Source organism: Bufo bufo, chromosome 1, assembly GCF_905171765.1.
Source record: "Bufo bufo chromosome 1, aBufBuf1.1, whole genome shotgun sequence".
NCBI classification, from domain to species: domain Eukaryota; kingdom Metazoa; phylum Chordata; class Amphibia; order Anura; family Bufonidae; genus Bufo; species Bufo bufo.
This window is the reverse complement of record NC_053389.1, coordinates 619,872,951-619,886,240: the sequence shown is the minus strand read 5'-3', so window position 1 is coordinate 619,886,240 and position 13,290 is coordinate 619,872,951. Positions and strand designations below refer to the sequence as shown.

Below are 13,290 nucleotides of genomic sequence, written 5' to 3'. Positions count from 1 at the left end.
CAAACGGAGCTCACGAGCGGACACCTGAACGCAGGTGTGAAAGTAGCCTAACATGGTCAAAACTGCTGACAGCCTCCTGTTAATGATAGATAAGGGTTGCCTGTAATGACTTTCACTACTGAGCCACTTTTCAGCTTAAATTCCAGGCCGATTTTTTGCAAATCTGACATACTTCACTTTATCTGGTAATAACTTTGGAACGCTTATACTTATCCAAGCCATTCTGAGATTGTTTTCTCGTGACACATTGTACTTCATGATAGCAGTAAATTTGAGTCGATATATTTGACCTTTATTTATAAAATAGTCCAAAATTTACAAAAAAAAAATTCACAATTTTCTAAATTAGAATTTCTGTACTTTTAAGACAGATAGTAATACCTAATAAAATAGTTATCAATCAACATTCCCCATATGTCTGCATTATGTTGGCATAATTTAGTAAATCTTTTTTTTTTTTAGGACGTTAGAAGGCTTCGAACTTTAGAAGCAATTTTTTCACCAAAATTTCCAAAACCTTTTTTTAACCACTTGCCATCCGGGCCATTTGCCCCCTTCCTGACCAGGCCAAATTTTGCAAAACTGACATATCTCACTTTATGTGGTAATAACTTTGGAACGCCTTTATTTATCCAAGTCATTCAGAGATTGTTTTCTCGTGACACATTGTACTTCATGATAGTCATAAATTTGAGTCAAAATATTTCACCTTTATTTATGGAAAAATCCCAAATTTTCTAAATTTCAATTTCTCTGCTTTTAAAACAGAAAGTGATACCTCATAAAATATTTATTATTTAACATTCCCCATATGTCTACTTTATGTTGGCATCATTTTGGAAATGTCATTTTATTTTTTTAGGACGTTAGAAGGCTTAGAAGTTTAGAAGCAATTCTTCAAATTTTTAAGAAAATTGGCAAAACCCACTTTTTAAGGACCAGTTCAGGTATGAAGTCACTTTGTGGGGCCTACATAGTGGATACCCCCATAAATGACCCCATTGTAGAAACTACACCCCTCAATATATTCAAAACCGATTTTACAAACTTTGTTAACCCTTTAGGCGTTCCACAAGAATTAAAGGAAAATGGAGATCAAATTTTTAAATTTCACTTTTTTAGCAGATTTTCCATTTTAATCAATTTTTTTCTTTAACACATCGATGGTTAACAGCCAAACAAAACTCAATATTTATTACCCAGATTCTGCGGTTTACAGAAACACCCCACATGTGGTCATAAACTGCTGTATGGGCACACGGCAGGGCGCAGAAGAAAAGGAACTCCACATGGTTTTTAGATGCCATGTCCCATTTGAAGCCCCCTGATGCACCCTTACAGTAGAAACTCCCAAGAAGTGACCCCATTTTGGAAACTAGGGGATAAGGTGCCAGTTTTATTAGTACTATTTTTGGGTACATATGATTTTTTGATCATTCATTATAACACTTTATGGGGCAAGGAGACCAAAAAATTGGTTGTTTTAGCACAGTTTCTATTTATTTATTTTTACAGCGTTCACCTGAGGGGTTCAGTCAAGTGACATTTTTATAGAGCAGATTGTTACGGACGTGGCGATACCTAATATGTATACTTTTTCTCATTTATTAAAGTTTTACACAATAATATCATTTTTGAAACAAAAAAATTATGTTTTAATGTGTCCATGTTCTGAGAGCTATATTTTTTTTATTTTTTGAGAGATTTTCTTATGTAGGGGCTCATTTTTTGCGGGATGAGGTGATGGTTTTATTGGTACTATTTTGTGGGACATACGCATTTTTGATCACTTGGTGTTGCACCTTTTGTGATGCAAGGTGACAAAAATTGCTTGTTTTGACAGTTTTTTTTTTTTTGTTTTTTTTCGGTGTTCACCCGAGGGGTTAGGTCATGTGATACTTTTATAGAGCTGGTTTTTACGGACGCGGCGATACCCAATATGTCTATTTTCTTTTATTTTTTCTATTTTTAATTTTTTTTTTTTATTCCTTACTTGGGAACTTTTTTTTTTTTACATGTGAAACTTTATTTTATTTTATTTTTTCAACCCTTTATTTTTTTTATTTTTTTTTACACTTTTCGTCCCCCATAAGGTCATACAAGACCTCTGGGGGACATTTACTTCACTTTTTCTTTTTTTTTTTCACAGTTGATTTCTCCTGTGACTGGGGCTGACAAAGTAGCCCCAGTTACAGTGGAAATGCACCCCTATAGAGGCTGTACAGCAGCAATCTAGCGCTGTACAGCCTCACAGCAGGGCTGATCGAGGTCTCTGAGAGACCTCACACAGCCCCTGCACACTCCGGTCACGGCGGTCACATGACCGCCGGGCCGGAACAGGAAGCGCACAGCGCTTCCTTCTCTGCAGACACAGCGCTCGGTGAGCGCTGTGTCTGCAGCGATCGTGAAGGCAGGGACACCTGGGCACTGTCCCTGCCTTGTCTTAGGGTTGCCCTGCTGTCACTGACAGCGGGCAACCCGATCAGCAGCTGCACGATTAGCGTGCAGCTGCTATTTCTGACAGGACGTTCTAAAACGTGCTGTCAGAAATAGACGTCCACCCATAGGACGTTTATATCCTTTGGGCGGACGGGAAGTGGTTAAGCACCAATTCAGTTATAAAGTGATTGAGGGGCTTAAGTAATGGAAACCACCCATTAATGACCCAATTTTAGAAACTTCACCGCTCAAATTATTCAAAACTGATGTTACAAACTTTGTTAACCCTTGAGGGGTTCCACAAGAATTGAAGGAAAATGGAAGTGAAATTTCAAAATTTCACTTTTTTGGTAGATTTTTTTTATGTTAATCATTTTTTTCTTGCAACACAGCAAGGGTTAACAGCAAAATTAACCTCAATAAGCATTACTCCGATTCTGCAGTTTTATGGAATTTGGAAACACTTGACTGTGAAAATAAAAAGTTTTATTTCTTCCAATAAAATGTTGCTTTAGCCCCAAATTTTTCAGTTTCACAAGTGGTAACAGGAGAAAAAGCACCTCATAATTTCTTACCCATTTTCTCCTGAATATGGCAACACCCCATATGTGGTGGTAAACTGCTGTGGGGGCACATGGCAGGATTGGAGCGCCATATGGATTTTGCAGCACAGATTTTGATGGATTGGTTTACGGGTGCCATTGGTTTTCATTTTTTGAGTGAAGTGGGGGCTCATTTTTTGCGGGATGAGGTGATGTTTTTATTGGTACTATTTTGGGGTACATGAGACTTTTTGATCACTTGGTATTACACTTTTTGTGAGGCAAGGTGACAAAAAAATTGCTGTTTTGGCATAGTTTTTTTTTTTATAGCATTCATCTGAGGGACCATATGTGATATTTTTATAGAGCAGGTTGTTACGGATGTGGCGATACCCAATGTGTCTTATTTTTTCTAAACAGTGAAAGCTTTTTTTGAACATAATAAAATCTTGTTTTTGTGTTGCCAATTTCTAAGAGCCATATTTTTTGGGCGATTGTCTTAGGTAGGGGCTCTTTTTTACTGATTGGTACATGAGACTTTTTGATCGCTTGGTATTTACACTTTTTGTGAGGCAAGGTGTCCAGAAAACTGCTTTTTTGGCACTGTTTTTATTTTTTACGGCGTTCACCTGATGGGGTGGATCAAGTGATATTTTTATAGAGCCGGGCGATACCCAATATGTCTACTTTTCTTTTTTTTTTTTTTTTTACTTTATTTTGGGAAAAGGATGCTTTTTTTTTTTTTACTTGAAACTTTTTTGTAAAACTTTTTTTTTTTCTTCACTTTATTTTTTGTCCCACTCTGGGACTTCAACTTTTGTGGGTCCCCTGTCCAATGCATTACAATACTTCTGCATGGGTGCTGACAGTCGGGTGCACCACCGATCTGATATTGATGACCTAATCCTCAGTTAACCAACTTAACACACATTTTGCAATAATAGAAATTAAATCTTAAATCTAAATGTGGGTTTGAAAAGATCCATGCAATTGCCGCCAAAATTGATGTGCGATACCTAAAACAGGACCAATCACGTGCTGCCCATACCGATATGAACACTGCAACCTATGAAAAAAGCCTGGAAGTGTTGTAGCAATGGGGAATTAAAAAAAAAAAAAAAAAAAAAAATATATATATTTTTTTTTTTAAGAGAAAAAAAGCTTATATTGAGGGTTTTGAAAACGCCAGAAATACCCTTTGCTTCACTAAAGTGATTGCCTAGTCTTAATTCAGTGTAACTATTTGGTCACTAGGTGGCCCTATTGTCACACAAATTTTCATTATTTCTCCACCTATGCACATACAAAACCATTAAACTAAAATGGCTACTTCGAGGTTTTTTTTTTTTTTTTCCTGGAGTTCACAATAAAGTGTATGAAAAGGTTATCCATCCACAAATCTTTGAGCTCTGCATTAAAACCACTTTACTGGTTTACTTTTGTTTGACCTGCAAACATTTAGACTCTGATAAGTTCTGAAACCAGAAAAATCATTATGGAGTCAACATAATGCTGCAAATGGGTAATCTCATCTACTGTGAACAGAGCTTAAATGGAAGCTGTTTAGGGGCTTCATACTGACAGGGTCCCAAGTTACATACACTGAGAATACCTAGTTTAAAGGGGTTTTCTCTTCTCAGACAATGGGGGCATATCGCTAGGATATGCCCCCATTGTCTTATTGGTGCGGTTCCCACTGCTGTACCCGCACCTATAGAGAATGTAGCCGCCCTCCATTCATTTCTATGGGGCCGCCGAAAATAGCTGAGCGCTGGCTCGGCTCGGCTATTGCCGCCTGCCCCATAAAAAGGAATGCGAGCATGGGCCGCGCATGCGTGGCACGCTCCTATTCACTTCTATGGGAGAGGCAGGGATTAGCGGTTGGTGGTGGACGGACCTCAGGAAATCTGGGGTCCTCCAGCTACAGCGCTCCCCGCTCCTTTCTCGATATAGGTGCGGGTCCCAGCAGTGGGACCCGCACCTATCAGACAATAGGGGCACATCCTAGCGATATGCCCCCATTGTCTAAGATAGGAATACCCCTTTAAATATGTGGCAAGAAATCAAAAGAAAAGTCAAAGGCTGGCTCCCCAACGTTCCTCCCGACTCAGCTTGACAGGCAGGTTTCTTCCCTATCTGAGTATAGGAACAGACCTGTCAATCAAGACAAGCAAGCAGGGAGGCTTCCAGATTACTTTTCTTCCAGTGCCTGGGGCTTTTTAAAATAGTGGCTTGTAACAAGACTATTTTAGGCTGCCCGTGGGGAAAACTGGTAGAGAATTGGAAGCAAAATAATAAAAAGCCAGCATAACAAACCAAGAAATATTAATACTTATGTTTCACACCTCTTCATTTAGCAAATTTAAATTATATCACCTTTGGACTGATGTTATTGGAGTTTAGGAAATATAGGAAGGAAAGATGCACTAAACAAAAAAGGGCAGAATGGTTCTAGTGTTTAATAGAAAGAATACATAAAAGGAAAAATGCTAAACAAATGCAGTTTCCCCATTATGAAAATATAACATTATTTAAAAGGGTTAATGTGTGACAAAGCAGAAAACAACAACATTGGCCCTAGCTGCAAGCTGATCCTAAAGACAAAAAGGTATATGTGGCTAAAAAACCTAGTGCTTACTCTAAGTGTGAAGGAGCTCACCTGGTTTCTCAGGGGCTGGGTCTGTGACGGCCGCTCCCGATGGGCATGGCTGTCCCTGGTTATCGCAGAGGTTCCGGAATCTACGTGGACGGATCCCACGGGAGTAGGCTGCAGAAAGTTACAAGGATAATTATTAGAATGCATTAAAGTGGTTATCCCATGACTAATGTACAAATTAAAATCAGACAAAATCTAGTACAACCTCTTTCTAACCAAGCTAGAATCAGCCCTGTACCTCACATGGGTCCAGAGATCTCTGTTCATTGCTCTGCTAGATTTATATCAAGCTGACAGCTCAAGGGGAGGCTCTCTCCCTATCACAGCTCAGGGGGCGTGTCCATTCTGCTGCAGCTCTCTCCCTATCACGGCTCAGGAGGCAGTTAATGGACGAAACTGAGCATGTGCGGCGATATCAGCGAGCTGGACAAAGAAATAAAGACGGGGGAAGGACAAACAGCAGGTGGCGCTATACAGATACATTTTATTGAATAACTCAGTGGCTATGCTATTTATTTTATTCCATGCAATTCCAAAAGTCCAGGTGCTGGTTTAAAAGCTGTAGAATACTTTTTGTGCTACAACCCCTTTAAAACAGAAAGTAAATGGAGGGAGTTATTCATGAAGTATAAAGGGGTTGTCCAGGATGAGAAAAACATGGCTGCTTTATTCCAAAAACAGCACCACACCTCTCCATGGGTTGTGCTTGGTATTGCAGCTAAGCTCCACTGAAGTGAGTAGGACTGAGCTGTAATACCACGCAAAACCTTTTCCATCTATTAAAGTCTACTATACTTCACAACATCATTGACTCCAGCTTAGTTATGGTACCAGAGTAGTCTATAAATCCTGACTCATTCCAGACAGGGGCTACGATATCACCCCTATGCTTTACACTGCAGCAATGCTTGTTCACACTTTATACTAAATTCAAATGCAAACCCAGTGTTAACACTACCAAACGACAAGCTCAGGAAAGTGCCACTATACGGTGTGTTTTTACCACAAAGACAACATCCTAACTAGAAGTAACACCATTCCTAATGAGTAAAAAAATAAATAGAATTAAAGTCATCGCTACACATATACTGCCAAGAAAATTAAGGGAAGCTCCTAGAGTTCCTCCTCGATGCCTTGGGGGCAGATTTACTACTCCTATAGATGGCATAAGCTTAGGCAGGCTGTCTAGACCGGCTCCACATGGTTAATGTTAAATCACAGCAGAAACATCTGGCTCCAGATAAAACAAAGCAGAAATAATATATCAGTTGACATTTATTTTTTTTTTCTTTATAGGTTCTGTGTTTTAGGCAGGGGCTACATGGCAACGTCAGCCTCCATGGTACATCACAACATAATGTAAGTGAACGTGTGGCCTGCAAGTGCCACAAACCACAAGGCAGCAGAAACCCAACAGGTGACACGGTAACTTGTGGGATGCAATGCGACCACATTCACTTTCATTATGTTGCAATGTGGTATTGAGAAAGGAAGATCTATGGACATGTCACAAGCCGCAGCGTAGCCCTAGCCTTAAAGTAAATCTGTCACCAAGAAACTGTTCAACAAGGCACAATGATGAAGATGAACTTTGGAAAATGTGGCAAAAAACTGATGTCATGCTTTGCGCAACCTTTTTTTTAATTTTTATTTTTTTAACTGTTTTACACACTTTGATGTCGTTACTCCTTTTCTGGCGTGGGTTTATGGAAAGAGGTGGGTATGGTCTCATGGACAAAGGGCATAGATTAAATGTCCCTCTGTGCACCAAAATTCTGGTGGCATTTTTGGAGCAACGCTACACCAATTTATAGGTGGTGTAAACTTGGTCTAGACCAGTGATGGCTAACCTCTTGCACTCCAGCAGTAGTGAAACTACAACTCCCAGCATGCTCCATTCATTTTTATGAAGTTCTGAGAACAGCCAAGCAAGTGTACATCTTGGGAGTTGTAGTTTTAACACAGATAGAGTGTCGCAGTTTAGCCACCACATGTCTAGAGTCTAAAGATGAACCAGATTTATCAGCCAGCATCAGCACCACTGTGAGAAATCTGGTGCAGTTTAAGACTCTGTCTGGATTTAGACTGCCTTTTACTTTTAGGACTCATTAACACGGCCATAGCAGTTTTTTGCGGTCCACAAAACACAGATACCGGCCGTGTTTTTTGAGTTCCTCATTTTGAGGAACGGAATATCCTGCCTTCTTTAGAACTGTCATATCCTTATCCGTAAAATTGACAAGAATAGGACAGGCTTATTTTTCCCCATTGAAGTGAATGGGTCCACATGTGACCCGAAAAAACTGTGGATCGGTTGTGGACCAAAAATGCATTTGTGTGCATAAGCCCTTAGCCAATGTTAGTGATCCGTTTCCCCGCTGTTTCCTCAGTTAGTGGCAAAAATATCAAAGTGCTGAAACTAGGACAAATCTTTGGCCTAAGGGTACTTTCACAATAGCGTTATTCTTTTCCGGTATTGAAATGCTAGTTATTTTTTCCGGCCAAAATCCTGGAACACTACCGCACTTGCCGGATCCGGCATTAATTTCAATTGAAATGTATTAATGCTGGATCCGGTACCAAGTGTTCCGAAAATTACCGCATCGCTGAATCCGGTTTTCCGGTCTGCGCATGCGCAGTGCTTTCTAGATGTGAAAAAAAAAATAATACCGGTTCAGTTATTCCGGAAAGACCGATACAGTATTTCAATGCAAAAGTCTAACGGATCCGTATCCAGAAAAAAAAAAAAGATATCTGTTTCCATATGATTTCCGGACTCGGCAGGCAGCTCCGGTAACAGAACTGCCTGCCGGATTCTTCCAACGCTAGTGTGGAAGTACCCCAAGTCCGTTGCAGGATTTAACACAAAAATCCATGCTCCAGAATAATTGTGTAACATTATGACCGATTTCTATTCTTAGTGCAAAATGCGACACTATTAGTAAACTTGCCCAACAAGTAAATCTTGTAAGGCTAGGTCAGCTGTGTGCAATTCTACCTCTCACTTACCAATCCATAGCTTAATTCTGGAGAAAAAATACTTTTAAAACCATAAGCAAACAAGCAGTTCAATGCACCGAGGGCGAAGCCACTGTGTGCACGAATTGCTCCTCCTGCTTCCTCCGCCAGCCCCTTCCTCTCCATCTTGGTTGACAAGACCAGGCAAGAGGATTATGAAAAAGCCTGGTTTAACTGTGAATTTCCTAGGCATACATTGCATTTAAAGAGAACCCGTCACCACATAATGCAGTGCAATCTGCAAGCAGCATGTCATAGAGCAGGAGGAGCTGAGCAGATTGATATAAATGTCAAGTTTTTCTAACTTAAACCAACCCTGTGAACAGCTCTCAGTACATGGGGGAGGTGTTACCAATGATCGCATTCCCCTCCCCACCCCCCCAAAAAAATATTATCTATTCTTCCCATATTTTTCACTTTTATAAGATGCACTTCTTCCCCCAAAAGTAGGGGTGATATCACAGTGCGTCTTATAAAGCGAATACTAGTGAGCGCATCCATTACGGAAGCGCTCACTAGTATGCAATTAGTATGGGGAGCGAAGTGCTGCCGGTACTCACCCTCCCCGGTAGTCTTCCCTGGGTCACACTGCACTGTCCTGACCACGTACAGTGCCAGGATGTAGTGCCCGCACTATGACATGACGCTGCACACAGTGAAAGTACAGCGCGTGCCGGAGAAGACCAGGAAGCACGACTGCTGCAGAGACCACCGGACCTGGAGAGGAGCGGTAAGTGAAGGTTTTTATTTCATCTCTGATCTGAGCACTGATATGGCAGTCTGATCAAGCTGCTCAGCTCCTCCAACCTGAAGATAGCACTGCAGGTCCTCTTTAAAGACTAGTGAAATGAGAGCAGCTACTTACAATTGGCCTGCCAACCCAGTCGTAAACATAGTCATAGGTGTATCCTTTCCGTTCAAACAGTTCAGAGAACAGCGTCCGCAAATAATCATAATCTGGCTTCTCAAAGAAATCCAGCCTTCTGACATATCTTAAGTAAGTCGCCATCTCCTCTGAAAAACAAAAAAAACGTGCAATTTATGGAATAGAACAGAACATTGTCATCGGAACCTGACTGTCCATGACCATGGTTATCGGGGCCAATGTCTCCATTACGCATGTTCACAAGGAACAGTCAGGTAAAACTCATCCTGCCTGATGTTTCTCCCTCAGTGTCCAGGAGGCAGCATAAGCTCTGGACTCTGTTCACATTAGGTTATTATCAAGCTAGTTATTATTGGCAGTGCTCCCAATGTTTATACTAAACTCAGAGGGTCAATTACTATCCAGAAACACCTGTATAAGGCGTATTTCTGGTGCGGATTGGGGTGCGAAGGTTCTTTGTGCCGCAAACTGCAACTTTCCCCTGCTCAAGCTAGGTCTAAAAAAGTGGGCGTGGCGTGAGCAGGGAAGGGGACGGGCCGCAAGCCCACCCAATTCAGCACTTTCTAAGGCGTAGAAAATGGTCTAAATGTAAGACAACAAAGAAGCTGTCTTAGGCTACTTTCACACTAGAGTTTTTGCTGGATCTGGCAGGGTTCCTCAAAAACACTTCAGTTACTGATAATACAACCGTCTGCATCCCTTATGAACGGATCCGGTTGTATTATCTGTAACATAGCCAAGACGGATCTATCATGAACTCCATTAAAAGTCAATGGGTGACAGATCAGTTTTCTTTTGTGTCAAAATTAAACAGCTCCGTCCCTATTGACTTGCATTGTGGGTCATGCCGTATGCCGGAAAAAAAACAGCAACATGCATTTTGGAGCATTCCGTTAAGTTACGTTTTGTCCTCATTGACAATAAATAGGGACAAAACGGAAGTGTTTTTTTCTAGTATTGAGACCCTATGACAGATCTCAATACCGGAAAATAGAAACACTAGTGTGAAAGTAGCCTTAAATTGGCGCAAGATACGTCGAAGTTATGTAGAGGCCGGCACCTCTTCATAACTTCCGCGGATCCAATGCCGATCTTAATAAATGACCCCTATAGTTCCAACATATGCAATGTTTTTTTGTACTGAGAAACAGTTGTCATACATTTGCCCATAGCGTCCTTTGAACACCATCAGCACATATATAAAAAGCATTTGCCGGCATGCAAATGCATTTGCCGGAACGTAACTTCACATTGACATCTGAAAGCTTAATCTTAAAATGTGAAAAGTCGCACACCCAAAGTCACACAAGACAAAAAAATCTTTGTGGCCAAAAGTTTGAACCAGACACATACTCTGACTTGCTGTCATTCTTTGCCTGCTTATATTGACCCCCAAAAAAATTGTGTTAGGGTATATTCAGGCAGACCTGTAGAATATGACCAGATTGAAAGCTGCATGAGTTTAATGCAGTTTTAACCACACTGTCTGAATACACCCTAAAGCCTCCTTTACAAGCCCGTACTTAAATGTGTGAAAAGGTGGTCAGCGATGCCTCCGTGAAGATGTTCGTGATGGATCCGTGTGTGTTTTTTGCTGTCTGTGTTTCACTGACACTTAACAGCTGAAAAATAATTTTCAAAGCCTATCTTCCTAATGATCCGGGAAACGCAGATGGCATCTGTGATTTTACAGACCCATAGACTATAATGGACGTGATAGATCCGTGAACAGTGACAAAGAGCATGCATCTGTGCTAAAAACACGGACCCATAGACGTGAGATCCGTGAACAGTGACAAAGAGCATGCATCTGTGCTAAAAACACGGACCCATAGACGTGAGATCCGTGAACAGTGACAAAGAGCATGCATCTGTGCTAAAAACACGGACCCATATAGACTATAATGGACGTGATAGATCCGTGAACAGTGACAAAGAGCACGCATCTGTGCTAAAAACACGGACCCGTAGACTATAATGGACGTGATAGATCGGCGAACAGTGACAAAGAAGAGCACTCATCTGTGCTAAAAACACGGACCCACGGACCATGGTAAAGAAATGAGGTGTGAATACACACATTAAAATGAATGGGGACGCGTGGTGTCCGTGGAGAACATGTACAGCGCACATACGTGGAACACTTACGTGAGAATGAGGCTTCACTCAGCAGACAGACGGAGTGCACATTAGAGTCAAGCATTCTCACCTGGGAAATTCTCACAGAGGACTTCTACCGGAGTGTTACGTTTCGTGTCCCCAATCTTTTGGTAGCGCTCCTTCAGTGTATCTGCCTGCAAGTTTGGAACAGCAATGTATAAAGAATGAAGTAAATATGAACAAGTATTTTTATACATGCAGTAAGTTGTATCGCCCTCACACAAGGGACCATGAAAAAAAGAAAAATACATTCAATAAAAATGTAGAAAGACATATTTAAGAGGTTGTCCCATCTCGGCCCTTCTCAGCAGGGATAGTAAAAAAAACAAAAAAAAAAAAAAAACACGAAAGGCCGATATGGGACAACCTCTAATAAAGGGATATTACCATCAACAATTTATGTATCGCATATAAACAGCCAATATGTAGATATTCTGTCTTTTTTTTCCCCCCTTTACAAATATCACTATGGGGGAGATTTATCAAAACTAGTTTAAGAGAATCCTGACCTAGTTGCCCATAGCAACCAGATTCAAAATGAGCTCTGAAAAATGCAAGGCACAATCTGATTGGTTGCTATAGGCAACTATGCTAGTTATCCTTTAGCACAGCAAACAGCCTCGCTTGACTCTCAGTCAGACCATCACTGCAACCAGAAATGAAAGAGGGATGGCTGACTCCATTAGAACATCCCACGTTACACTGATAAGTGCAATGCTCTTCTGTGAGCATCTTTATATAGGAAGATCAGGAGAACGGAGCTGACCTACTGTCATCCTAATTCTACTAAGGCCTCATGCACACAACCGTTTTTCGGGTCTGCATCCGAGCCTCAGTTTTTGCGGCTCGGGTGCGGACCCATTCACTTTAATGGGGCTGCAAAAGATGCGGACAGCACTCCGTGTGCTGTCCACATCCGTTGCTCCGTTCCGTGGCCTCGCAAAAAAATATAGCATGTCCTATTGTTGTCCGTTTTGCGGACAAGAATAGGCATGTCTACAATGGGACCGCAAAAAACGGCACGGTCGTGTGCATGTAGCCTAACAGATATCACGTGCCCCTCACAGCAGCAGTAAACAGCCAAGAACCTATCCACACAGGAGTTTTAGCTCTCAAGCTGACTGCTGAAGTGAGACAATATTTAGAATTTAATTCTAAATGGTCTAATACTGCCAAAATGAATATTGAGTGAAAAAAATATAATTATTTCTGATGAAAACATTCCATTAAATAACTATCCATTTACAACAAAAGAACAGCCAAGCAAGTGTGCATGCTGGGAGCTGTAGTTCCACAGCAGCTGGAGTGTTGAACTACATTACGCAAAAAAAAAATATTCTGCTTTTCTGTCCCACAAACCAGATGACTGCAGCGCATCATTATTTTAGGCTGCTATGCTACATTTCTAAGAAGACCGGGCAGAAGTCCGCCTTTGACTCCATGAATAGAAACTGGAGCGTTGCCATAAGCTGACATTTAGACATGTGGAACCTGCCACCATCATAATGTTATCATCCTATAGCACCTGTCCAGTGAGAACACGTTAGAGGTCATCAAGGACGGGAGGAAACGAAGAGCCGATTCTACAT

At 41.1% G+C, this 13,290-nt stretch overlaps 1 protein-coding gene across 3 annotated transcripts in view; it reads right to left on the bottom strand.

Moving 5' to 3' along the window:
* Nucleotides 1–13,290, bottom strand: part of CSNK1G1 (casein kinase 1 gamma 1) — a 79,017-nt gene that overhangs the window by 15,123 nt on the left and 50,604 nt on the right. For all 3 annotated transcript variants that reach the window (XM_040413767.1, XM_040413768.1, XM_040413769.1), the window contains exons 8-10: nt 11,751–11,835; nt 9,521–9,669; nt 5,641–5,748 (exon numbers count right to left, since the gene is read on the bottom strand). In XM_040413767.1, the coding sequence (XP_040269701.1) occupies nt 5,641–5,748; nt 9,521–9,669; nt 11,751–11,835 (342 nt within the window). The remainder of the gene's footprint in view (nt 1–5,640; nt 5,749–9,520; nt 9,670–11,750; nt 11,836–13,290) is intronic.